Raw genomic sequence first — 26,449 nt, forward strand, 5'->3', positions numbered from 1 at the left:
CCAGAATTCCAGTTTGGTTCTGCTGAGTTAAAAAGAGGAAAAGTGGGGGGAGGGGCGTAGGGTTGACAAACTCTAGATTGGGAAATGCCTGGAGATTTCGGGGGTGGAGCCTGGCGAGGGCAGAGTATGGGGAGATGAGGGGCCTCAGTGGGGTGCAATGCCAGAGTCCACCTGCCAATCTTGCTATTTTCTTCAGGGAAACTGATTTCTATCATCTGGAGATCAGATATACCAGATCTCCATGCCCCTCCTGGAGGTTGGCAACCTTGTGGGGGGGATAACAGGTATAGGGAACAAGCATAAGCAGTTCTACTTAAGTGCCATTTTTATTAAATAGGCCTCACTCCAGGGAAAATATTCTTAGGATTCTAGCCATATTTATTGAGGGTGCAAAAGTCTTAACATTTAAGACCAACTAAAACGTCACAGAACTATAGACAAACTTTATAAAGTCTCTGCCGTCCTTAAAGGAACCGAGTACAAAAGCCTTGACGTAGCCACGCCTCCGGTCGCACCCCACCCACTCATCTTCCTCCTTTCTCACCACAGACCCTCCCGATTGGCCAACCCATCGCCAAGCGCTCTCGGCCCCGCCCCTGATGATGTCACAAAGGGAACTTTGCCCCTCATTGGCCAGGGGAGCCACACGCGCGCGCTGTTGCGGCGGCCCTCGCGCGAGCCAGACTGGGGGAAACGTCCGTGGTGAGGAGACAGGAGCTGCCGTTTGTGCCGCCATTATCGGCGCCGCGATGACGTTCAAGCGGAGCCGAGACCGCTTCTACAGCACCCGCTGTTGTGGGTGCTGCCATGTCCGCACTGGGACCATCATTCTGGGCACCTGGTATATGGTAAGCTGGGGGGGGGGGGAGGTGATTTTAAAAGAGTGAAGGGGTACGTTTCCTCCCCCCCTTCTGTGTAGCGCGCATGTGCAGAAGAAGGCGGCGGGTGGGGGGTGCCGGCTGATGTTCTTCACGGCGCGTAGGTGTCGTTTCTCCCGTTGACGTTCTCGAGTTCTGCGCCTGCGCGAGGAGGACGCGGCTTGGAAGGCGGCGAGCTTTGTGGAATGTTGCGCGTGCGCGTTGGCCTCCCGGAGGGAGGCTCACCAATACGTATAGGGAAAGATGAGAAGGGCCTAGAGAGGCTTTGATCCAGAGGTGTCGGTTTTGGGATGCGGTTGGACTGCTTCCTCGCAAGCACATTCAGTGCAAGGTTTTGCAAGCCAGTGTAGGGTTTGTGCAAACAAATAAATAAACAAACTTAATGCTACTCCTATGGAATCCTGTAGGGTAAGGGTAAAGTTATTTGTTTCACAAAAAGAACTGGTTTGTGACGTCATTTTTGTGCTGTTTTCCCCCTACCCCGTGGCACGCCAAGGCACCTGATCCTATGCATTGATGCAGCCCTGTGGAAGAGGAGAGGATTTCATTGAGTTACATATTTACAAGTGCCCCCCCCCTGCAAGGTAGGGTTGCCAACCTCCAGGTACTAGCTGGAGATCTGCTGTTTCAGCTGATAGAGATCAGTTCACCTGGAGAAAGTGGCCACTTTGGCAATTGGACTATATGGTATTGAAGTCCCACCCCAAACATCGCCCTCTTCAGGCTCTGCGCCCCAAACCCGCCAGTGGTGAAGAGGGATCTGGCAACCCTACCGCAAAGACTTGTGGGAGCATCTTGTTTTCCCCTCCATCACTATTTTCTCTTTCCATTCCCTGACAAGACCCCTCCCCGTCTTGCTTTCTCCTGTCTCCTCTGTTTCCCACCACCAGCCTGGCATATCTACCTGCTTTCAGTTTTCTTTCTTTCCTTCCCTGCCCCTGGCAGCTTCTCCTTGAATTGTCTGGCTGAGTTGCACTACTTCCTGCACTACTTCCTTTACCCCTCTCCTGGAACCCTCCATATTCTGATGTTTGCCTGTTTCGATCTATCCTTCTCACCAGCTTACATTTTATCTGCCCCCCCCATTTTCCAATGTGTTTGTTTATTTCCTACATTTACACCCCACCTTTCCCCAGAATGTGTCTCCAAAGCACCTTACATCATTCTTTTCCATTATGTCTTCACAACAACCCTGTCAGTTGGTAAATTAGGCTGAGATTATGTGATTCGTCCAAGGTCACCTAAGATTCCATGAGAGTGGGGGTTTGAACCTGGATCTCCCCCGATCCTGGTCTGAAAGTGTAACCACTTTACTAAATGAGCTTTCATATGGTGGCTGCTGTTGAACAGTGGAAAGCAGCTGGCCCTGTGTGAATCATGCAAGTCATGTGATTGCAAGCCACCCAGTGATTGCCGGCAGGCCTGGCCCTGATAAAGCCTCCCTCGAAGACCAAAACAGCCCTGGAAAGGGCCCTGCCCCCTTCTCCTTACTGATAGAAAGCAAGGCTTCAACTGGCAACCCTGTTATACTTGCATAGCAACCCCTACAATGGCCACTGCAGAGGTTATCTGTTTCTTAAAGGTGCAGGCGCTGCTTCTGTTATTTGTGGTATTTTAACCCCCAAATATATATTTTTTATATTCCAGATTTTTTGCAAGCTTGGGACTTTTCTCAGGTTTGCAGAAAGACCTGTCTTGTTCATTTATGGCACCAATCTATGGCTGTAAGTATCCACAGATTTGGCCACATTGAAAATATTGATAACCTTGGTATTCTTCTCAGTGGGGACCCATCCATTGTTCTCTCCCATTTGTTTTATCCTCACAACAACAGCCAAGTTAGGTAGGCTAGCCTGAGAGAGAGGGGAGTTTCCTACTCCTATCCTACTATGCTGAGCAAAGGTTATTATTTAATACCCTGCTTTCCTTTTGGCTCATGTTTGAAGCCTTCTTTCAACTTAGCTGATGGCCTTATCCTCCAACTCTTCCACTGGAAGAGTCACTTGAGTTGAAGGAAGGCTGCTTAGGCTGGAGCAAGGGTACCCAGAGGATTGTTGGATCCACCCCACTGATTGGCCCATGGTCACCCAGTGAGGTTCTGTGGCAGGGGGGGTTTCTTCTAGATCTAGTGCAGTTCTCAACCACTGCACCACACTAGAAAAGCTGTCATATCTTCTATAGTTTACATATGCTGCACATTCCAAACTAGAAGGTCAAGGAAGATGTTTGTTCTACATTTACTACCTGACTATTGTTAATGTTATTAACAGGAAGTGACATGGATTGGGATAAGGCCATCAGATTAGTTGTATAAGGTGTTTTGAAGACTTGAGATTAAAAAAAGACAATACTGCAGGAGCCGCTAACATGAACTTCCTAGGCTGTTTCCCGCCCCCCCCCCCCTCCAGGCAGGTTCAGTCCTTGACTCATTGTTAAGAAGACGTTTACTTTTACAAACTTGTGCTGATTTTATCAAAGTTTTACTGTTAATGGCTTCCCCCAAAGAATCCTGGGAAATGTAGTTTGGTGAGGGTGGTGAGAATTCTTCTAGATGTCCATAGCACCTCTGAATTGCAGTTCACAGAACTAACTTGATTGGGAGAGCAATCCTAAGGAGGTCTACTCAGAATCCTACTCAAGTCTACTCAGTGGAGCTTACTCCCAGGAAAGTATTTTTAGGATTGCCCTGTTGGGCATATCTGCACCGCTAACTTTTAGATTCCTCTGATCAGCAACTTGGTATGGAGCAATTTTAGAACCTTGTGGTCTAATCACAAAATCTGTCATGCTTATCTCTTCTTCAGAACCCTGAGTATCAGGTGGAAAGGATATGATTGATACATGGATGAGGGGTGTACACTGCATTCAAATGTAGTGTGTGACACTGAAGTTGCAAAATAATGGTCATGGTGTTCAGGAAGGAGAAGAATTGAGCTAAAAGATTCTGCTCCTTATTGTGAAAGTTCATGAAATTGAAAAAATATTGAAATTGTTCCCCTTTGTAGATGGAAGAAAAGCTGGTGTCATGTTTGTTTCTTGGATCTTATATTTGTAAAGAAAAGTCAAGCTAGCGTGTCATTTTCCAAGTGTTTGGTATGACTTTGTCAGAATTATCTATTCTATTAGCTTATCTTTTCAGCATTTTTTAGTGTGTCAGTCTTACTGTTCGTGATGAGGGAGCCATTTCAGCCTGGTGTTGCTATGTGTGGGTTCTCTTCCATTCATCAAGAAGAGATTGCATCTTCATACTCAGTAGGAGGGACTCTGATCCCACATAGCACTATTCATGGAGGTTATTGTTTGTGAGCACATAACTGAACGTCTACAAGGGGTGGCCAGAGCTGTATTCCTGAACAGCACGTACACTAGCCATGTACTTGATGTTAATCTGGGAACACTCCTACCCTTCCCCGTGTTTTTTAGAAAGGCAGGAGATATCCCATTACATTTCAGAGAGGCTCAGAGAGCAGTGAGATACCTTGCTACTTTCCAAGCTTCTCTAAGGTTTAGGGGAAGCTTGGCATTGGAAGGACCTTGTCCCCGCACTCATGTTGGGCCTTGGAACCACTAGAAGCCCCTTCATAGCATGATATCCACAAGCGTGACTCTTCCTTTCCCTCCTGTGTAGCCTCAGTGACAAGCACAAAGTTTGATTGGCTGCCAGATCTGACCAAAGCTTGTAGCTTCCTAGATTAGCTGCTTACTTTTAGTGTTTCTCAAGAATTATTCTATATTTAAATGATATTGAGCTTTGGATGTACTAAAGCTGGTGGTGTTCCATCTTGCAAGTGGGTGAAAATTGTTGCATGTAAATAAAGTCTTCTGTGCTTCATAGGGCTGATGCTTCGGGGATCTGTTTCTTCTTAATTAGATGCTCTGTAGTCCTCCTAACCAGCAAGAGTATCTGAAGAAAGCCCATCCTTGTAAATCTCACAATAAAAATGATGAACAATAGTATTTTTAGGTTGAGACATCTAAGCATGTGGGGTTTATGCTATATGGAAGTTGATTGAAATTATTTCCCATTTAGGGTATGGGTATTGGTGAGATAACAACAGTTGTTTAAGGGATTTAGTATTGTGCGGTAGTGATCTCTTGTGTCAGAGAAACTGGAGATGTCTGCTCCTTCAGAGTCCTTGGGCTGGAGAAAATGTAGAAGGAATGAGGTCAAGTTTCCAGCCCTCTGGTTGGGGATCAGCAGTGCAACAATGGAAGTAATTAACTACATGGTGCGTCATTGTCCCTGTGCAGTCCTACATGTGGTTTCTGTGCCAACACTGAAGGAAACTCCCAAAAGTTTGAGAGTTACAGCCAAAGAACTTGGTTATATCCTATCTCTGTCAGAAGGCCGCCTGTGCCTGTCTCAGGAGTGTCACATTGGGCCCTTCCAGCCAAATTTTATTTATTTAGTTATTCACATTATTAAAGTCCACCAAGAACATAAGAAAGGCCATGTTGGATCAGACTAAGGTCTGTCAAGTCCAGCAGGCTGTTCACACAGTGGCCAACCAGGTGCCTCTAGGAAGCCCACAAACAAGACCACTGCAGCAGCATTGACTTGCCTGTGTTCCAAAGCACCTAATATAAGAGGCATGCTCCTCTGATCCTGGAGAGAATAGGTATGCATCATGACTAATATCCATTTTTACTAGTAGTCATGAATACCCCTCTCCTCCATGAACATGTCCACTCCCCTCTTAAAGCCTTCCAAGTTGGCAGCCATCAACACAGCCTGGGGCAGGGAGTTCCACAATTTAACTATGTGTTGTGTGAAGGAATACTTCCTTTTATCTGTTTTGAATCTCTCACCCTCCAGCTTCAGCAGATGACCTCGTGTTCTAGTATTATGAGAGAGGGAGAAGAGCTTCTCCCTGTCCACACCCTCCATACCATGCATAATTTTGTAGACTTCTATCATGTCTCCCCTTAGCCACCTTCTTTCCAAGCAAAACAGCCTTAAGTGTTTTTACAGCTCCTCATAGGGCAGTTGCTTTAGCCTCCAGATGATTTTGGTTGCTCTTTTCTGCACAGAGTGAGTCAATACAGTCAACACGGGACATTCAGTAGACAATGAAATAACATTTGGGTTGTTTTTAGAAGGCTAAAAAACAAAACTGAAGCAAAGTATAAGTGTTAACATGGCACATTAAATGGTGCAAAATTGCACAACAGGAGCCAACCCATGGCAAACTATACACAGCAGTACAGACCACAGTCCCCAATAATTTATCAAAGTAATTTTGTAAAGCTTTTTGTAATAGTGTTATCCTATTGTCTGTGCAGAAAAGTATGTGAAGTATTATGAAAAAAAAATAAAAATACTAGCTGAATCCCATAAGAATTACTGTGAGTGCAAGGAGGGGGCGGTGACCTGGCCAAGATGGCCCAGGCTAACCTGATCTCATCAGATCTTGGAAGCTAAGCAGGGTCGGTCCTAGTTAGTATTTGGATTGGAGATTACCAAGGAAGTCTAGGGTTGGCAGGCAATGGCAAACCACCATCTCTCGCCTTGGAAACACTGGGGAGTCGCCTTAAATGAGGTGTGATTTCATCGCACTTTCCACCATGAAGGAGGGGGGTGATTCCTTCCAGTTTCCTCCCTCAGCAGCCTAAATGTGCCCCCGAAATGCTTCTCCTGGGACAGCTTGGAGGGTCTCTCCTGATGTGTGTGTGTGTGTGGGGGGGAGTTGTTGAAAATTTCCTCCCTCTTTCCACCTGTTGAAACTCTAGGTGGGGTCCAGCCACTGTGTTTCCTGTTTAAGTTTCCCCCCCACTTCTTTCTAGTTTGCTTGTGGAGCAATCAGGTAATTTATTTTAAAACAACTTCAGCTCAGTACCCTGTTGCGGGGGATGTAGGGGAAAGATAATTGTAGCTGTTACAAGTCGATGATTATCTGAACTTCTTTTCCATTCAGTTGCTTAATCTTCAGGATGGGCTTTGTTCTTATCGAAAAGTACCATGACAACAATCTGTGCATGGAAGGCTGTGAGATAGTGGCTTCTGTTAAGGTCATTTGTGGCTCATCATAGCCGAGCAGGGCTTTGAACTTTAGACTCTTGTATCTGAACTCAGTGTTGCATTTACCTTAACACTGCTTTAATCTAGGGGTGTTCGTTTTATGGGAAGCTATTGGCGCCGGTGACTATATTCGAGTAACCTCCTCCCTAAAATGTGTGTATGTGCTAAGTGCTGTCAAATCGCTTACGACACATGGCAACAGTATGAATCAGTTTCCTCCAAAACACCCTACCGTTAACAGCCTTGCTCAGGTCTTGCAAACTGAGGGCCGTGCCTTCCTTATAAAGTCAATCCATCTCATGTTGGGTCTTCCTCCCAGGGTGTCATAATATACTTTTTCATGTGTGTGTGTGTGTGTGTTTGCAGGGGTAATCTTTGGCCTTCATGATCTTTGGCAACGTGACTTAAAAATCAGTGGTAGCAGAAACAACCACTAGACGATTTCTGGGGCAAATGGCAGCCTTTCTATGACAAATACGCATAAGGATACAATTAAATATCTATATCAACTGGTCTACGAGATCACTGACTAAACTTAGAAATGCTTTTTGTAGAAAGTTAAACGTGTGATGTGATAAAGTTATAGTGTATATTTAAGTATTGGTAAAACTGATTATTTTAGTTCTTATGAGTGCATAATATGGTAAATGGTAACAATTGTATTGATCATATTTGGACACCGAAACCAATTTTTTTGCTTCCCCATTATTCCCTTCCCCATTTCCCTTTTTATTCTGTATCCCAAAAACTCAATAAAAACTTTTTAAAAAAAAATCAGTGGTAGCAAAGATGTTTGCAACTGGTATAATGTTTTTCCCCTTTTTTTCTCCCCCCAGTATAGTAATTCGATTGAAATTAGCTGCATATACTTTCTGTCATGGTTGGGATACCCTATCAGTTAACTTCCTGTTAGCTGTATTACTGCAGTCCATGAAGCCACAAATACCCTGTGTTAGGTGGCAGCCGTCTCCTTTAAAACGGGTGTCATCTGATAACCAAGGCTCTTTCCTACTTGAATTATGTAGGATAAGGTACCCCCTGCCTGTAATGGCAGCGTTGCCATAATCACACTTCAGAAGTTTAATTTGTGTTAAATGAAGCTGTTCAGGCTCGCCACGGGGTTCCAAAATAAAAGTTCTGTAAAGCTTTCAGTTTCTTGGTTGTTGTTTACAAGCCTTTTTACATAACTTTGCCAACTGTGACAGACCATTTGCAGTCATGTAGAATGTTGTTCGTTGTTTTATGATGATTATGTAAAATTGCAGTCTTATCCGCATTTGCCTAGGAGTCTAGCTGAACACACTTAGGATTTCTGTATAGACGTGTATGGGACAGAGTCACACTTTGTGTTTTGGTAACAAGCTGAAGTCTATTGTTGCATTTTCCTTAAATTTCCACTTTAAATATTTAAACCATTTGGCCCTCTTTGAGTAGTCAGCAGATCAGCTCCCTATGGAACCTTTTTGGTGTATTGAATCTCTGATGACACAGAATGCTCTTGTGCTACGAAGTGCAAGATGATCTGCACTCTGGCAGATTAAAAAGAAGTTTGGAGTGCAAATGACATAATGCCTCTCTGTCTGGGTTACTTTTTATTTTCTGTCACAGGTTATGTAATGTATTCTGCTAAGCTAAATCCTTGCTTGTAAAATTGTAAGGCGATTCCATTGGCCCCTATTATATATCTGTCTCTGCTGCTGTTTAGATTGAGTTGCTGGATTGTGTATGTGGTCAGTTTTGAACAATAGTGAGCTTGAGCACTTGAAAACAAAGTCACATAAACGTCTAATCATACGTCTTCCCTCCTGTTTTTTTGAGGAAAGAATTATCTGCCTTTGAGCAGACATCAAGAATGAAGCCACAGACTTTTACAACTTCACCCCTGGTTATACTAAAAATCAGGGTTGTGAAATTGCATAGGGAAAGCAAAATGTCAAATCCTTAAATGCTTGAAATGCTACATAAAACCTTACTATTATATAAAACCTTATTACTTCTTCAGGCTGGGGACCCAAGTTGCCACTTATCACTGGCCATTGCAAGGGGAGGGGGTTAGTATTTTTCTTTGTTGCGCTTACAAGAGCTTCTTCAGTGAACATGAATTCCTGTTGGAAGATTCTCTTGGCCAATTCTTTTTTGGTCAAGGGTTACTGTGAATGTTGTAGTTCAACATCACGCACCATGTTATTGCATCATGTGCTTTAGACAGCCCATGCAGGAAGTAACAGGACTACAGTTGTCACTCCCTGAATGAGGAACTTTGTATGCCAAAATGATGAGTAAGCTGAAAAAGGTCAGAATATTCTCAGTACTGCTGCTTTGCTTTTAGAGCAGATCTCATGCAACTGCTGCTGAAATCAGGTACATAAATAGGGCTTGGGAGACAGGGAAGAATATACCAAATAGCAAAGGTATTTCTTAATACTCAATGGTTGGGGGTGGGCAGGGAGATGAGGCTGAATCCAGGTAAAAGAATAGTGTAAAATATAACTTGTCTATCCGTAACAGTTCTTACAAATGACTTGTTGAAACATCGTCATTCGTTTGGGGAACAGTTAAGGAAATGCTATCTTTTAGGTTACGCAACAGTTTTTAAGAAGTAAAAACTCTTGGTTCCCCCCCTGAAAAAGTTATAAGAGGAAGCAAAATCTGCTGAGTGAATAGTGTGGCTCCAGTATCAAATCAAACACTTTATTACGGCCTTTCCAGAAAAATACATATAGTTAGTTCAACGGGCAAATATACTCATATACATACTGTATGCTGTTAAAACATAATCCTTCTTTCTGGGAACTCAGTCCTAAATAATCTGAATACATAACTACATAGCCAATGGACACCCTTTTGAGGTTGATCCTTCACTCCTTAGGGATACTCTTAGACTGACGGATTTTAATCGCTACTGCACAGAACCTGGCAGTGGAGGATGTAGCCTGCTTGTTTTCCCCCAATAACAACATCTGCAATAAATCTGATTGCAGTACCCCTGTGACACCTTTTATTAGGGGGGAAATGAGCTGGACACGAGCCTCATTATACCAGGGACAACCAAATAGAACATGTGCCACTGATTCCAGCTCCCCTGACCCACAGGGGCAGAGTCTCTCTGATATTGGTATCTTCTTAAAACGGCCCTCCAACATAGCCGAAGGGGGAGCCTGGACACGAGCTAAAGTAAATGCTCTCCTATGGCTTCCTCCTTCCAACTGAAACAGATAGGATGCTGGGGCTACTTTGTACCTATTATTCTCTGTTGATATGAAGGCAGGACACCTCCCCACATCCTCCTGTCTTTCTATGTCCCAGATCCTTTGTTTAATTAGACTTTTAGCCTGTTTGTATCCCATCTGAGACACGACCTGTGGGTCCAGTCCTATTCTTACCAGCTTCCTAAAAACTGCCTGAAGCCATCATGATTGAAATTATACTTTAGAATCAGGGCAGAAAATCCCATTAGGTTGGTGATCATTTTAAGCTACATTAAAATGGATGCCAGGCTCACTCTGGCCTCCACTCTCACCATCCCCGTCTCCAGGCGGATGTTAGCATTTGACAACAGAACTAGGGACTTGGAGGGCTGTTCTTAGAAATTTAGATTGTACCCTTTCTAGAGGTGCAAATTGTGATTCAGGGGCACCCAGTCATTACTCATACAGGAGCTGTGTCAGGGATTTCGCCCTAAATAGTTTGTGGGCTGCAGGGACGTAATGATCACCTTTTACCCGCAAAAACTTTACTATATTATTAGCAGACCTCTGGCCTTCGGCTGCCACCCCTTTCAAATGCTCAGCCCTTGAACCCGAAGCCTGCATTCCTGACCCCTAGATATTTGAAGCACTTCACTGTGGCTCCAGTATGTTGCATAACATAACAGCATATGCGGCTAAAAAGATACTGTACATCCAATAAATGGTTAACTATGAGCAATTTTACTGATGACTAATGTTATATGCTCAAACATACAAAAGTCACTCTACAGGGTGACATATACAGATTGAGAAGATACTCAAAAACAGCTATATGCACTGTTACATGGTGGAAGACGTAATCAAATACATTCCAGTATCAACTGGTTCAATAATTGCTCATAGTTAACCATTTATTGGATGTACAGTATCTTTTTAGCCGCATATGCTGTTGTTTAGGTTACTTTGGCTTTATTCAGCACAGATCCTTCTTTTTGTATTGTTTCCAATATGTTGTAGTCATTTATTAAGTTTTCCTCAGTGCTATACAGTACAGATTTTTCCCAGCATAAACCAACATGCCTTTGGTATTAAAATTTAAAAATTTGTACAGTGTGTCCAACTGAGAAGTGTTTGGGTTTCGTAGTGATACTGTGTCTCCTGCATTATCAGTGGGAGCAAGGACAAGGAGAAGTGGTGATTACTTACACAAAGGCAGTCCATACCAATAAACAGTACAGCTGAGTTGCCAAAATAGTTTACTGTTCAACAGCAGCTGGTTTAGTCTTCCGTAGATTTTCTTTGTATGGCGGGGGAGGGGGCATGGGAACTCCAGAAATATATTTGACTCTTGCGGGGTCTTCATGATGGTAAATGCATATTCAATTTAAGCTCCTCCCCCCGGCTTTGCTGAGTAGGGATTACAGCCTCTTTAGCTGTTATCCCCACCCCCCAACATAACAGCAGTTAACCAATTGTATGCAAAGATTGCCCTGACCTTGGATAGCCCAGGCTAGCCTGCTCTGGTCAGATCTTGGAAACTAAGCAGGCCCTGGTGAATATTTAGATGGGAGACCACCAAGGAATAGCAGGGTCACTATGCAGAGGCAGGCAATGGCAAACGACCTGTGAACATTTCTTGCCTTGAAAATGCTCCGGGGTCTCCATAAGTCTGAAGTCGGCTGTGACTTGAGGGCAATTTTTTTTTTTAAATGCAAAGATTTCACAACCTGTTTTCCCAGCTTTGGGCATGTTCTGGTTGGTATTGTTTTGAGAGCATGCTGGCTGTGTTATGGGAATGTGGTGAGCACCTAACAAGGGTTGTTTTCTTCCTGTTCTGCAGACTTTGATATCGGCCCTCTCCTTTATTATGGGAACAGCATTCATTATCTTTTCCTAGATGGCTGGGCGTAGGATGTTCAGGCATGGTTTCATCTCTGAGAAGATGGGGCCTTTTCCTGGCATGGCTCCTGTCTTGAAATTTCCAAAGCTTAGTTCTGGCCCCTGCAAGCAGGCTGGTTAATGGCTAATACTTGTGAACGGATCGTTTCACCACCACCTTTTTCCAGGCAGCCCTGTAACTAGGCACTGGCAAACCACCTCTGTTAGTCTCTTGCCATGAAAACCCCAAAAGGGGTTGCCATATGTCGGCTGCGACTTGAAGGCACTTTGCACACACACACAACTGTAGTGTAGTTGGTGTGATACGTTGCAAACTATAGCCCCCACCCCTTCAGTTTGGTTCTTTTTCCAACTGTTATCTTCATACGAATTTTAAAAGACTGTTATGCTGGGGGGGGCTGATGGTGGGGACAGCCCTCTGCACATGCTCAGAGGCACCTTCGGTTGCATGAACGAGCAGAGTGGAAACCCGAGCTAAGCAAAGGGCTCGGCTCCAGCACAGACGCCAGGCGGGGCCCGGTTCGGCCCTCACCGCCAATCCCCCACGCTGCAGTCACCAACCAGCCTGCCGCAGACGGCTGCCCAGGCGTCCCACTCCCGGTCTAGCCTTGTCCCGGCTCCACCTCTTCCAGTCCTCGGCAGAAGGCTCGTCGTTGTCTTCACTTCCGGAGCGCGCAGTCGGCGACTGCGGAGATGCGCTGGGAAGGAGCCTGGTGCTTCCCGGAGGAGCCGGGAAGGCACCGCTGGTCCCTAGCCGCCTCAGCCGGGGGAACGAACTCAGGCGAACTCTATGCTGGGGCGACAGCGTGCGTGCCCACAGAGGGGGCTCTGAGTGCCTTGGCACCCCGTGCTATAGGTTCACCACCACTGATCTAGGCCATGCCATGACATGGATAGCCCAGGCTAGCCCGATCTCATCAGATCTTGGAAGCTAAACAGGGTCGACCTTGGTTAGTATTTGATTGGGAGACCATCAAGGAATATCAAGGTCGTGACTCACAGACAGGCAATGGTGAACCACCTCTGAAAGTTTCTTGCCTTGAAAACCCTACGAGGTTGTCATAAATCAGCTATGACCGGAGGGGAGGGGGGGAGAATGCAGGCCATAGCTTTGAATTTCTTGATCCAGAGATTATTTGTGTGTCAGCTGAGTTTTGTTGGTTCATCCAATGCAGGAACGGTGGCCAGTGTCTGTTGTCAGAGAGCCGGTCTGAGTGAAGCTGAATTGTTTTTCTAGGAGTGTTACGAAGAATGAATATATACTGTCTGGACACATGTTCCATCATGTTCAGATAACGACGCCACACAGTATGGTTCTGCCTTTGAGTTTTGATACTTACTGTTTGTTGTGATAATGTTTGTAGAGCTATTGGGAATGATGACCACTTCAAGGGGTATTAATATGTAACAGGAGCTGTTTCCTTTACATTAAATGGCTGTCTTGCTGCCTGACGACTCTACTTGAAGGACCATTCCCTCTGCTGTCCAGCCTGCCAGTTTACATCTGTTTCCCAAGTCCTGCTCTCTGTTCCCCTGCCTTCAGAGGTGAGGCAGGTGGCAGCTAGAGACACAGGGCATTTTCTGTGGTGGCACCTCTTCTTTGGCATGTTCTCCCTCTTGAGGCTTGCCTGACACCTGCCATACTGTCTTTCAGGCACCATGCCAAAACATTTCTTTTTACCCAAGCTTTTAGGTAAGGTTTTTTAAAAATCTTTTTAGCTGTTTTATGGTCTGCTTCAGGTCTGTTTTGTGGATGATTCTATGTTGTTTTTATGGGCCGCGGCTTCTTTTTAACGGTTTATGGAGTTTTTATATTAATTTATTATTTATTGTATTGTTTGTATTTGTAACCTTCCTTGAGCAGGACTTTAGAGGGGTGGCACATACTTTCCAAAAACAAATAAATTGATAAGGAGCAATTAAGCCAGTGATGGCGAACCTTTTAGAGACCGAGTGCCCAAACTGCAACCCAAAACCCACTTATTTATCGCAAAGAGCCAACCCGGCAATTTAACCTGAATACTGAGGTTTTTGCTTTTTTTGCTGTACTCATTTTTGGCTGTTCAAGACTTGGAGTCTACAAAAACACAAAATTTAAAAAAAATGAAGCACCCAATACAAATCTATCCCTCTACCAAAAATAGCTAACTATTAGTTAACACTAAAGAAATGGATATTCCCTGAATCAACAATCTACAACAGTGATTCTCAGCTGGGGTTCCTTTTGAATTTGCAGACCTTTTGGCCTGCTCTGAAAAAGGCATCTGAGTGCATTTCCTACCTTTGATTCACCTCTGCTGTACATGCGTTGGACCTATCTAGTCCAGCTCCTGTATCTCACAGTGGCCCACATCTATAATAAGGAGGTAACACATACCCATCAGGGCTTGTAACCCGTGATGGACTTTTCCTCCAGAAATTTGTCCAATCCCCTCTTAAAGGCATCGAGGCTAGATCCCATCACCACATCCTGTGGCAAGGAGTTCCACAGGTTAATTACATGCTGGGTAAGTGGGTGTTCCTCTTTTAGTAGGGGATTTCACTAAAAGGTGGGAGGCGCCACAAAGCCCGCGCTGTGGCCCAAGCGCTCTGCTCCCCTCCAGCTATGCCACACTGTGAGCTATGCTCCCCTCCAACCTATCTCCTCTCCAACCCCAAGATGGAAATCACCTTCGCCACAGACTCAACAGGCTGCTGTCCGCGCCACACCCTCATGCCGCATGTGAGCCGCCCTGGTGCATGTGACGGGAGGGAGGAAGCGCTCCCATTGGGCTGCTGGGCAGAGGGGCGGGTGATGTGAGAAATGCCCTCAGGCGCGCATGGAGAAGGGGAGGGGAGCTGCCCAGCCTCATGTCCCTCTGGCTTTCTAGCAGCGAACTCAGGTGAACTCTGTGCTGGGGCGATGGCACGCGTGCCCACAGAGGGCTCTGAGTGTCCCCTCTGGCATGCGTGCCATAGGTTCGCCACCACTGAATTAAGCTGTTCTGCTTGAAAAACTAGTGTGAGACACAATGTTTGACCTGGGATCAAATCCTCACTTACCGTGAAACTTACTGGGTGACCTTGGGCCAGTCACACACTGCCTCATCCTAACCCACCTCACAAGGTTGTGGAGAGGATGAAACGGGAAGAGGAGATGGGAGAACCACATATGCTATCCTGAGTACCTTGTGTTGGGGTAAAAGTGTACTACATAAATCTGCCAAATCTAAATTGACCAGCAGACCACATGACATGCTTGATCTAGCTAGCCCTTCGCTCATGCACAGTTATGGGAATTCTTCTTTTTGTAGATTACCTTGATGGTTGTCTCTTAGGAGTGGTTTTCATAAGATCTTAATCTGTGGTACTGTCACAACCTTTCCCATTTAGGTTGCTTCTGGTCTTGGGTTGCTATCCAGGGACCTCTGCTCCTACTTGAGAGCCAGCATGGTGGTGTGGTTAAGAGCAGTGGTTTGAAATAGTAGACTCTGATCTGGAGAAACGGGTTCAATTCCCCACTCCTCCACATGAGCGATGGAAGTTAATCTGGTGAACTGGATTTGTTTCCCCACTCCTACACACGAAGCCAACTGGGTGACCTTGGGCTAGTCACACTCAGCCCCACCTACCTCACAGGGTGTCTGTTGTGGGGAGGGGAAGGGAAGGTGATTGTAAGCTTGTTTGTGTCTCCCTTAAGTGGTAGAGAAAGTTGGCAATAAAAACCAACTCTTCTTCTTCTATTGCTACTGCTTTTATGGTGTCCACCATCTGAATTGGTAGAGTAGTCCAGAGGAATTAGAACCTTCCCTTCAGTGTCAGCTTAAGGTCTTGTGTGGAACACCCAACATCATCAATTTTGTCGAAGGCTTTCACGGTCAGAGTTCATTGGTTCAGTGTCACTACTCTGAAGATGCCTGCCACAGTTGCTGGCGAAACGTCAGGAAAGAAAATTCCAAGACCACGGTTACACAGCCCGGATAATCATCAATTTTGTTTGCTGGAAGACTTGGGACTTCCTGGTTGATAAGCATTGGCTGTATGTTTTGCCTTGACAGGCTTTGCCAGATAACAGAATATGCTCTGGAACAGAATATTCTCTGGAACATGTAGCTCTGTGATGCCAAACCATTCCTGTTTTCTACCAAACATTAAGCTTGCCAAGTCCCCTAGAAATCTCTTAAGCTTTAGCACGGCTTAATGGAAATGATATCCTGAGTAAAATGAAGGTCGCTAGAGATGTGAAAACAGGGGGTGGGGGGTGAGTAAAGAGAACAAAGGAGTTTCTGTGTTTTGCTTTGTATTTTGAGGACTATTCAGGTTTTTGTGCAGAAAAAATAGAAATTGTACAGAGTATGGGAAAATACTTTAGGAAATATTATTTTTTCTTGGAATAAACACAACAAAAAAGGGTTCTTTTCCTATGTACAGAGTAAGAATAAGAACAAGGACATGATAAGCCTACTGCGAGGGACCGGAAAGTGAAATTATAACAGGAGATGAAGAGAGGGGAGAACTGCTCAATTCCTCCTTTTCCTCAGTCTTTTCTTGCAAGAGAATGGTGCACAACATGGCTCAACATTTCCTTTTTTCTATACCTTACCCTCACCTCCTTGGGGAAAAAAACTTAATTTTTCCCGTGGCTTCAGAATTTCCAGAATTGTTACATCTCTTTGGGTCACACTAATTCTTCCGATCAGGAGAGTGTATGGAAATAGGAAGAGCACCTTCCATCTCCCCCCTCCCCAATTGCAGAAGGAATAAATGACAGCGGTACAATGGACACTTGCTCCTATCCTCTTTCTGTTTTTCTCTGTTCCCTCTCCTACCCCAGTGAGAATGAAGAGAGTACCTGGTCTTTTAGGCACAATTTGAATAAATAAATCTAAAAGGCACTGAACGTCTACAAGGTTTGTTACGGAAAATGTTTTGAAAAAGCAAACAGCAGGTGATCATCCAAGGTTAAAAACAAGAGGAAGTGGTATAGCATAACCTCTGCTTTTGTGCAATGTCACACTTGAATTGTGCCAATCCAAACATGCGGCAGCCTATGTTTTCTTTGTGCATCACTGAAGTTTCATGGTGAAATCCACCATATACAGTATGGGCACTTTCCCTGTTATGTGGATACAACACTTATTACTTGCTTGCAGGTATTTACTTGAAGAAAAGTAAACAGAACAAAAGATGATAACAACCTTTGTTATACTTAATCCTTGGACAGCTTTTCAGCATGAACCATTTGCAGTGTTGCAACTATCCTACTTGATTGCATTTGAAACGGATCTCCTGCCTGTGCAGTTACTATTTCTCCACCAGCCATAGGGACTACTGGAGTCTGCCTGCTTGGTGCACGTTGGTCATTTCCCTTACCCAGAGTGCCCTGCAGCATCCTGCTGACCCTCATGCTTCTGGTATGACCCAACAGTCTTCCTGTTTAAGGGATCTTTTTAACCTGTGGTGGATTACACTTGGAACAAAACAAGGTCTGCTAAGCAATACACACGTCTATTACTCACAGGTTGGAAAAAAATCCTGAAGTTTATGTAGTCCATGTAGTTCTTATGTGGATTACCACCAGAGTAATGCAGCTGCATCAGTAGAGCTCTGAGCTTAGTTGGCCAGATCAAGACAGAACCTCTATTGATCACTTGAGTGGGTGTAAGATTACCATTCCAACTCTAATCTGGAGAACCGGGTTTGATTCCCCACTCCTCCACATGAGCGGCAGATGCTAATATGGTGAACCGGGTTGGTTTCCCCAGTCCTGCAAACAAAGCAGCTAGGTGACCTTGGGCTAGTCACAGCTCTTTTAGAGCTCTCTCAGCCCCACCTACCTCACAGGGTGTCTGTTGTGGGGAGGTGAAGGGAAGGAGATTGTAAACTGGCTTGATTCTTCTTTAAGTGGCAGAGAAAGTCAGCAACTAAAAACCAACTCTTCATCATCGCACTGGTCTTCTCAACCTTTTCCCAGAGCCATGACATTTTTCATTCATTCCTGACTAGACCCTAAATTGTACTGAGTTACGATTGGTCACTGCCCAGTGGTTTGATTTTTGTTTCTAAATTATATCACCCTTAAATTACTGTGTTAGCCAAAAAGGAAGGCTGTTGGGGGTTCATCTTACTTTTGCATACATATTAGCAGTAATTTTAAAAGTGTAATAATTTTAGGGTCGGGGTTAATCTTACTTCCAGGACCATTGTCTTTAAATTGTTCAACCTTGACTTCTCCTTGCTTTTCTACCTTATCAGTCCCACTGAAATGACAGCTTTCCCCAAGCGTGCGCACCCAGCATATCACCTCAAACATTTTTTCGTGAGAAATGCATTGTAGTTAGATGAAAGACGTATCTTGTCATGTTGATTGTAGCAGAGCACAGCTTGGCACATATGTAACGGATGTGCCTTAGGAACTAAGTAGTTTGTTCCGTTAAGGCCCTTACATTTTTACCAGTCGTTTGATTTGTAGAAGTATATTACGTACACTGGGAAATTTAAGGATAGGTTTTCCTGTTTCTGCTAATCCTCACAGGCTCTTTTCCGGATTATAGCCCCTTCTAGAACTTTAGACACCAGTAAATGGGCCACAGCAAAATCTTGATAACAACGCATAATTGATCCTCCATTCACTTGTTCGTTCCTTCTTCCACTTCCATAAAAGCTTCGGGGGGGGGGATGCATTGGCATTGCCCCTTCTGGCCTTTAAAAACCTGAGATAAATGACAACAGCATCAGAGTGTAAATGTCCAGAGTGTTGGCCCTGCTCTCCCTTGCACCCCGGCTTGGGAAGGACAACAATATTATTCCTATTCTACCTTTTGCCCTGGGGGCACTCTTCTTCCTCCTTGGGGAGGTTCATTGCTACAGCCTAGAGATGTTTCTTCTGCTCAAGAGGGACATAGATAAATAGCAAATTGCATATTGAAAGATCAGTAATGTGTATGGTTTTGCAGCACATCGCTCTGCTATCGGAAAGTTCCCAGTCGTATGCTGAAATTGATTATGCGAACAGATTTCCTTGTGCGTTTTTAAGCCTTTTCGGAATTGTAGAGGGTGAGCTGGAGAGTGTTGGTATGAAGGCAAAGCCCAACCGCTGTAATGATGAATGTGATTATTAGGGAGGAAGCTAGACTTAGTAGGACTGGCTCATGAGTAAACATGCTCCTGGCCATACTGGGAAAACCGTAAATTGGTAACCGTGTTGCTCAATGGAGTGTTTGTTTTCTGAACACTCAGTTTTTCAACTGTCTTCTCTTGCAGGTGATGAATCTGTTGATGGGTATCTTGTTGACCGTTGAAGTGACTCACCCCAATACAGTGCCAACAGTTGACATCCAGTATGAAGTCATCGGCAACTACTATGCCTCTGAGACAGTGGCTGGTAGGTATAGATAGTATTCAAAGACTCTTGCTCTCTTCCCCTATATGCACAAAACCCACAAATAAGTACAAATGTGTGTTTCTCAGAAAACCTACCACAATATTTGGTGTGGCATGATTTGTGATTGAGAAACTGCTGCTTCACTGTTGAGAAACTGCTACTGAGAGAAACCATAGCATTATTGCTGCTTATCTCTTCCCCCTCCCAACAAGTTCTTTGTGTGCTCTGGAGAACTTGGGGGAATGGAAGAGGATGTCTTGGAAATCATACTTCTGAGCCTTGGAGGTGGTTGAAGCAACGGGGAGAGACTTGGTGCTTCTGCCAGCTCCCAAAATGAGACCCCTCTCCATGGCTTGAGGGAAGGGGTGGGGGAGTCCGGGGCCCTCATCTGAGATACCCAGTGATCCTTGCAAGCCGCTAGGTGGATTTGTGGAGGCCTCTTAAACGACCTTTCATTTTGCATCACAAAATATTTACCAAAAAATCTAAACGGGATGGTTCATTTCGAGGTGCACTTTCTCAAAATTACAGTTTTTGTGCAGCTTTTCTTAACCAGACTTTATCTTGGTTAGATAATGCTGTTAGCTGAGTCAACTTGTTTTATATTTCTTTTTCTTGAATGATGTAGTATTTTATCATTTCCTTTTATCCCTTAGAAGCTCCTTGATCCATTGATCTTGAGCAGCATATATCTAGTGTTTGAGTGATATAAGAACTGAAACAAATCTTGCCACTGACAATGTAGCCTTGGGATCCCTATCACTTAGTAGAAAAGGCATAATGTCAGACACAGAGGCACTAGATTTGTATGTTAAAAGGGGGGAGATATAATGTGATCGAAGTTCCTCGTAAAAATATTTTATCATTTGGGGTAGTTTAAGTTGTGTCGCCGTCTTCTGTGTGGAAAATTAATTTTTGTTACATCGTTGCTTTGGGTCACTGCACATTGGGAAAGTATTGATAATGCATTGTGGATTTGAGGCTACAGCCAAGAGCTCCCTTGGATTTGCTTGGCTTCCTCTTTTTTAATTATGAATATTTAACAACTGTTAGCCATCATCTTTAACCTATTCAGGAGATGGCAGGTGTGATATTTACAGTAAACAGGCTTCACACGTGAAGGTCTTTAAACAGACATTGAGTGTAGCCAAAATCAGAGATGCAACTCTGACTGGTAACTTGGAGGGGAGGTCCATCAGGCTTCTGAGTGAACTTGTGTTCACAGCGTAACCGTTCATCCTGATGGGCCTCCAGTGTGCTGGAATGTCCTTTGGGCCTTATGGATATATCCCGCACAGTCCAAAGCAGTGGTTCAGAAACCTTTTAGTAGAGAGAGAGAGAGAGATGTATGCATCTTGTGTGAACACTGGCTAGACTGTCTTCCTTTCTGCCACGTTTAATCCCTCGTGCTGTGGTCTAACGCACACTGTTAAGAACGATGTCCAGCCCACCAGTTGGATCACTGGACTACGCGTTCAACAGATTGGTTTTAATGAGAGCACAAACATCGTCTTGTATTAACAGCATTTGAGACTTGATGGGCACTTCTATTTTTTGTTTTGTTTTTTCCCCCTCCCCCACCAGAAAATGCATGTGTTGTCTTCGCCATCTCTCTCCTCATGTTCACAATCAGTGCTATGATGGTGTACGGAGCTATTGCGGTGAGTACACATGAATGTTTTTCAGCTCTAAATGGTACTGGTTGAATGTCAAAACTGACCGGCTCTCTCTTTGTTTTGCATTTGTAGCATCGAGTCGGCTGGCTGATTCCATTCTTCTGTTATCAGCTTTTTGACTTTGTCCTCAGTTGTCTGGTGGCCATAAGTTCTTTGACATATTTACCAAGAATAAAAGACTATCTGGACCAGCTGGTAAGTATCTTAAGTGTTGTGTAGTTGTTTACACATTTCTAGCCCACCCTCCTTCCCCTATTTTGTCCTTAAAACAGACTTTCAAGGTAGGTGAGGCTTGTGTGTGTGTGTGTGATTGGCTCAGAATCACCTACTGAACCTCCGGGAGAATGAGGCTAGCCCAGCCTTCTACCTTTGACAGAACATCGGCTGTGCTCACATATTGTGTCAATTTCAATTCGATTCGATTTATTACGGTCATTTGACCAGCATTATAAAAATACAAGAATCAATATCGTCGGCCTTACTAAGAAGGTCAAGACAGATTTTAAAACAAACCTTAAGAACATTATCAAAAAGGAGTATGACCATTATTGAAATAAATAAATTAGAATTAAAAAGTTACAGCTGTAATTCCGAACCCTACATATCAACATGCAGTATCTCTCGACCTTGATCGAGACCTGGGGATTATTGCCTGCTAACAAGTGATCCGCTTTAGTTTTGTCCGTTTCTCCAGAGAGTTTTTCTAGCAAAGGGTTAATAATTTTAATTCTAGCCTCCCTGTAGAAGATACACCGTAGGAGCATATGATCGATCGTTTTCACCTCATGGAGCAGGCATGGGCACTTTCTTTCTATAAAAGGGATCGTCTTAAATTTGCCTTCAAGAACAGAGGGGCACATATTGTGTCTGTGTATAATCTTAGCCTCAGTATTTGATTTTTTTTTTAAATCTTCTTTACTTGGCAAGAGTGCTTATGGAATTATACAGGCTACTTCATGTCTCTTTTATCTCTTATGCACGGGTGGGGGTTGCTTGTACTTTTGATGGAGTAACATTACAACTTTTTAATAAAACTTCTTTTGATGCTATCCTGTAGTTAATACGACTTCCATCTCATTGTTGGTTTATTCCTCTCTTAAACTTTGGAAAGTGTCTCTGAGAGTTGGTCTCTGCTTTTGATTCCAGTATAACGCTGGATGTATAAGTCAGAAGACTCACATAGGTCTGTCTCCCATGGCTTCAAAGTAGTAGCAGTAGTAACCTTCGTAGCGATCACAAATGGTATGGGTTCTCTGGGCAGCTAGTTTGTTGAAATTTTCTCCGCAATAGGGAGGAAACTAGAGAAAGAAGGCAAAAGTCAGCATTGGATAGTTGCTTTGGAATAAGTGCCTACCACCAGGTCCCCTTGGAACCTAAGCACCATTCTGCTATTTACAATGGGACAATTTTTTTTTTAGCCAGATTTCCCATACAAAGATGACCTCCTTGCCCTCGATTCAAGCTGTCTTCTGTTCATTGTCCTGGTGTTCTTTGCCTTGATCATCATCTTAAAGGTAAGTTTTCAGATCCTACATACTACTAGATCTTTTGTTGAGGTGTAAGTGTAGACGACTGGGGAAGGCAATGGCAAACCACCCCGTAAACAGAGTCTGCCTAGTAAACATTGGGATGTGACGTCACCCCATGGGTCAGGAATGACGCGGTCCTTGCACAGGGGACTACTGTTACCTAAGCGTCCATCTGATGTATTGTACTTATGACAGCGTCATTGGCTTCAGCATTCTGTCTGATCTCTCTAGTGTACCTGCTCTCAATAGCAGTTCTCAATACCAGCCTTGCTATTTGATACCTCTTTACTAAAGTTACCATGGCATCTAGACCGTACACATGCACGGCATCTCCTATACCACTTAACTATGGGTCCTTCATGCCACTTACCTTGATAATTGAGCATGTAGCAGTGTTAGCAGATCATAAGATAGCTGTAAGCCTTCTTAGTGGCATTTTTTTATTTTTTATTTTCTTAAAGAAATAAGAATAAAATATGATCCCAAAAGACTCATTTATGCCTGAGAGTGAGCGGAAGTGCACATTGTTTGCAGCCACCAGGTGCATCCTGGGAAATGTAGTATTCAGAATTCACTGGCATCATTCATACCAACAGCACTTGAGGGAAGACAGCAAGAATTTTTCTTCAGCTGCCTTTCGCTGCTCTACATCACTCCCTATCAGCAGGACAGATAAGTTGGGATATGATGGACCAATGAGTAGAAGCCAACAAGGAAAAAGAAATTGGTTCTGATTTACCATCCAAACTCAAGAATAATTCAGTAGTTCTGATCCACACTTTGAAAGAGGGCTGTCTGAGCTAGCAAAGCTCTTACACAGATCCAAATGGGATTGAACTAAAGAACCATTTTTTAACAATGGGTTTCCGCACTGTTGCTAAAAACTAACACCCCATGTGAAAAGCAAAAGTGGTGGTCCTTTGATATGAGGGGTAGGGGCTGTGGCTGAGTGATTGAGCCTTTGCTTTGCATGCAGAAGGTCCCATGTTCAATTCCTGGCATCGCCAGTTTAAAAAAAGGACCAGGTAGTAGGTGATGTGAAAGACTTCCAGAGAGCTGCTTCCAGTCTGAGTAGACTGGCCTTGATGGACCAAGGGTCTGATTTAGTATAAGGTAGCTTCATGAATTAGAAATTTGATTAAAATACTTGCGGCCATTGACAAAAACCTTATTAGCAGGTTGAAATCTGTTAGTGTCCCTCAAAAAAGAGCTCTTCCTTTAAAGGGGTGGGGACAATGTTTAAGTCCTTTTTAGAGTGCATATGTGTTTCTCCCCCCTTCCTTTTGTTCATTTTTGCTGTATCCATCATGATGCCTTGTGTTTTCTAAGAGACATGTTAGTTGCTCTTGAGGCACACCAGTGGGCATTTGTGTTCTCAGATTTAGACTTCTGCTTGGTGTACTGGTCCAGCACTTACAGTTGCTATTCTAAGGATTATTCTTCCTCACAATTCTTCTTGCAAGAATGGTGGATTTAGAAACAACCCTTAAGAGTTAGGAGAGGAACAATTAGGCACCGTTTGTAAACTTTCTTCTGTGCTTTGTTTTGGTCTTCCTTTGTCACCGTTCTGCTGCTGTTGGCATGCTGTTCAGCGAAACGGAAGGTAGTACACTAACTTCTGATACGCTACAGATGTGATAACCTCTGGTGTTAATGCTGTAGTCTGTAGAGCGTTCATAATTGGAAAGTACAGCAACTTGTAGCGGTAATTGCCCATAGTTCATTATGTGTTGATAGCACTGATTTGTATTGTCGAACTGCCTAAATGCTGGGGGAAGTAATTTAATTAGTTTCCCTAACATGGTTGCTGATGTAAATATGTGTTTGGCTTGGGGTCTGTGTAATTCACAAATCTGCTGCTGTTTGCTATACTCTTTCTTCCCCCTTTTCTTTTACAGGCCTACCTAATTAACTGTGTATGGAACTGCTATAAATACATCATCAACAGAAACTTGCCTGAGATAGCAGTGTACCCTGCATTTGAAGCACCTCCACAGGTAAAATCTTCATAAAGCATAACTAATTAAGCTGTTGGTTTGTACACTGAAACAAAGACTTGGTGAAACGGTGCCTCTCATTTGGACCAACGTAACTTCTTAACAAGCTTTTGGATTTGTACGTTCTTCATCAAGCATAAGTTTGCCAGAGGCTAAATCTAACAACCTTGTTTCAATCTAATGGGTATCGAAATGTATTATTAATAATAGCTCTTGCTCAGGTAAGGGCTTGAACAAAGATGCTGTTTCTTGAAATCTCATTTAAATCTCATCTTTAAAGCTGCATAGCAGACAGACAGCATATTCAGAACAAAGTGCTTATCTGCAGTTTCATGGATGCTGAAAAATTCTTTTCATGTATCTATGTTGAATATATACATCTGACAATCTGATAGCTTTTAAACGTAGCCAGTGTTCTGCTTTCAGATTTGATCCGTATCTACTCCTAAAGCAATACAGCTCTCCCTTGCAGTAGAAAAGCTATTTGGATTATAGTTACGTGTCTGCTGCAGCATTGTAGCATACATAGAAGCAGTGTGCTGTAATAAAGGGAACTTTATTCATTCAGTATTTTAAGTTTAGAATTACTTTTCTGGGTATGGATTTCTAAGGGTCTCTGCCAAAGAGAAGGGAATGGTATCGGAATTTTCACTACAAGGGATGTGTTTGTTTGTTTTTAACAAGGGGCTGTGGCTCAGTGGTAGAGCATCTGCTTGGCATGCAGAAGGCCCCAGGTTCAATTCCCGGCATCTCCAGTTAAAGGGACTAGGCAAGTAGGTGATGTGAAAGACCTCTGCCTGAGATTTTGGAGAGCCACTGCCGGTCTGAGTAGACAATACTGACTTTGATGGACCCAGGGTCTGATTCAGTAGAAGGCAGCTTCAAGTGTTCAAGATATAAAAGTGACGATTCATGCGGTCACATTTTGAGATAGAACAGTCACCTCAGAGCGACCTTCTCAGTGTTTCTCTGGTGAAATAGTTACGCAACTTGAAGATCAAGTTTGTGGTAACTTGCAGTTCTGCAACACCAGAGGGAGGAAGCTTTTGGTAAGACTACCACCACCCCCTCCCCCAGTTAAGGAGGAAGACTCCCCAAGTGAGTTGCAATGCTGTCCTAAGCAGAGTCTCACCCTTCTAATTCCACTGAAGTCAGTGGGCTTATAAAGTTGTAACTCTGCTTAGGGTAGTTCACGTCACCAACACAGCCATCATTTCTAGGTTGAAATTGTCCACAATACTGTGGAAATCCAGTGGCTCAACCGCTGAACTTGACTGCAGAGGTTCTAACACTCCGTGCTGCTCAGGAGTCGACTGTCCTTGCTTTTAGGGGTTTTCAGCTAGAACTGAACTAGCTTTCATGCAGCCTTACAAAACTCCACATTGAGCCCCGGAGAGTCATGATGCGCAGTTATTAATGCTGAAGTAAAGTTCTCAGAAATTGTTTCTGCCCCCAGCAAACAAACAAAAAAGGATTGTCTTCACATGCACAGTCTTGCAGATTCTTTCCCCTCATGCTCTCTTTTTTCCTCCCCTTACAGTATGTTCTGCCAAGCTACGAGATGGCAGTCAAAATGCCTGAGAAGGAACCTCCGCCTCCTTACATACCTGCTTGAAGCAACACAGCTGATATTGAAACATCCTGTACCAGCTTCTCTTTTTTTTATATACTGCAAAACTGCTTAAATAAATATTCAGGGCTTTAGGAGCGAAACTGGTTGAGTGGAGAGGCATATTTGATATAACCCTTCTAAACAAAAGATTCATATTGGTATGATTTCTCCCCCCCATCCCATCTTGATAGCTTTTAAGTTTATTGGTCTCCTTACACAGTTACTGCCTTAGGGTTTAATTCTGCAAGTACCTCTGTATTTGTATATAACTTTGTTCATGTTTCTGTT

The 26,449-nt window shown here is 43.8% G+C and overlaps 1 protein-coding gene across 1 annotated transcript; it reads left to right on the forward strand.

The window, feature by feature from the left end:
* The first annotated feature begins 732 nt into the window (after positions 1-732).
* LAPTM4A (lysosomal protein transmembrane 4 alpha) lies at positions 733-26,206 on the forward strand. The gene is made up of 7 exons (XM_056856260.1): positions 733-848; positions 19,227-19,347; positions 20,932-21,008; positions 21,096-21,218; positions 22,442-22,537; positions 24,451-24,549; positions 26,090-26,206. Exons 1-7 carry the CDS (start codon positions 750-752, stop codon positions 26,162-26,164), a joined length of 690 nt encoding a protein of 229 aa, XP_056712238.1. The 5' UTR covers positions 733-749; the 3' UTR covers positions 26,165-26,206.
* The last annotated feature ends 243 nt before the right edge of the window (positions 26,207-26,449 follow it).

Source organism: Euleptes europaea, chromosome 10 (genome assembly GCF_029931775.1).
Source record: "Euleptes europaea isolate rEulEur1 chromosome 10, rEulEur1.hap1, whole genome shotgun sequence".
In the NCBI taxonomy this organism is placed as follows: Eukaryota; Metazoa; Chordata; class Lepidosauria; order Squamata; family Sphaerodactylidae; genus Euleptes; species Euleptes europaea.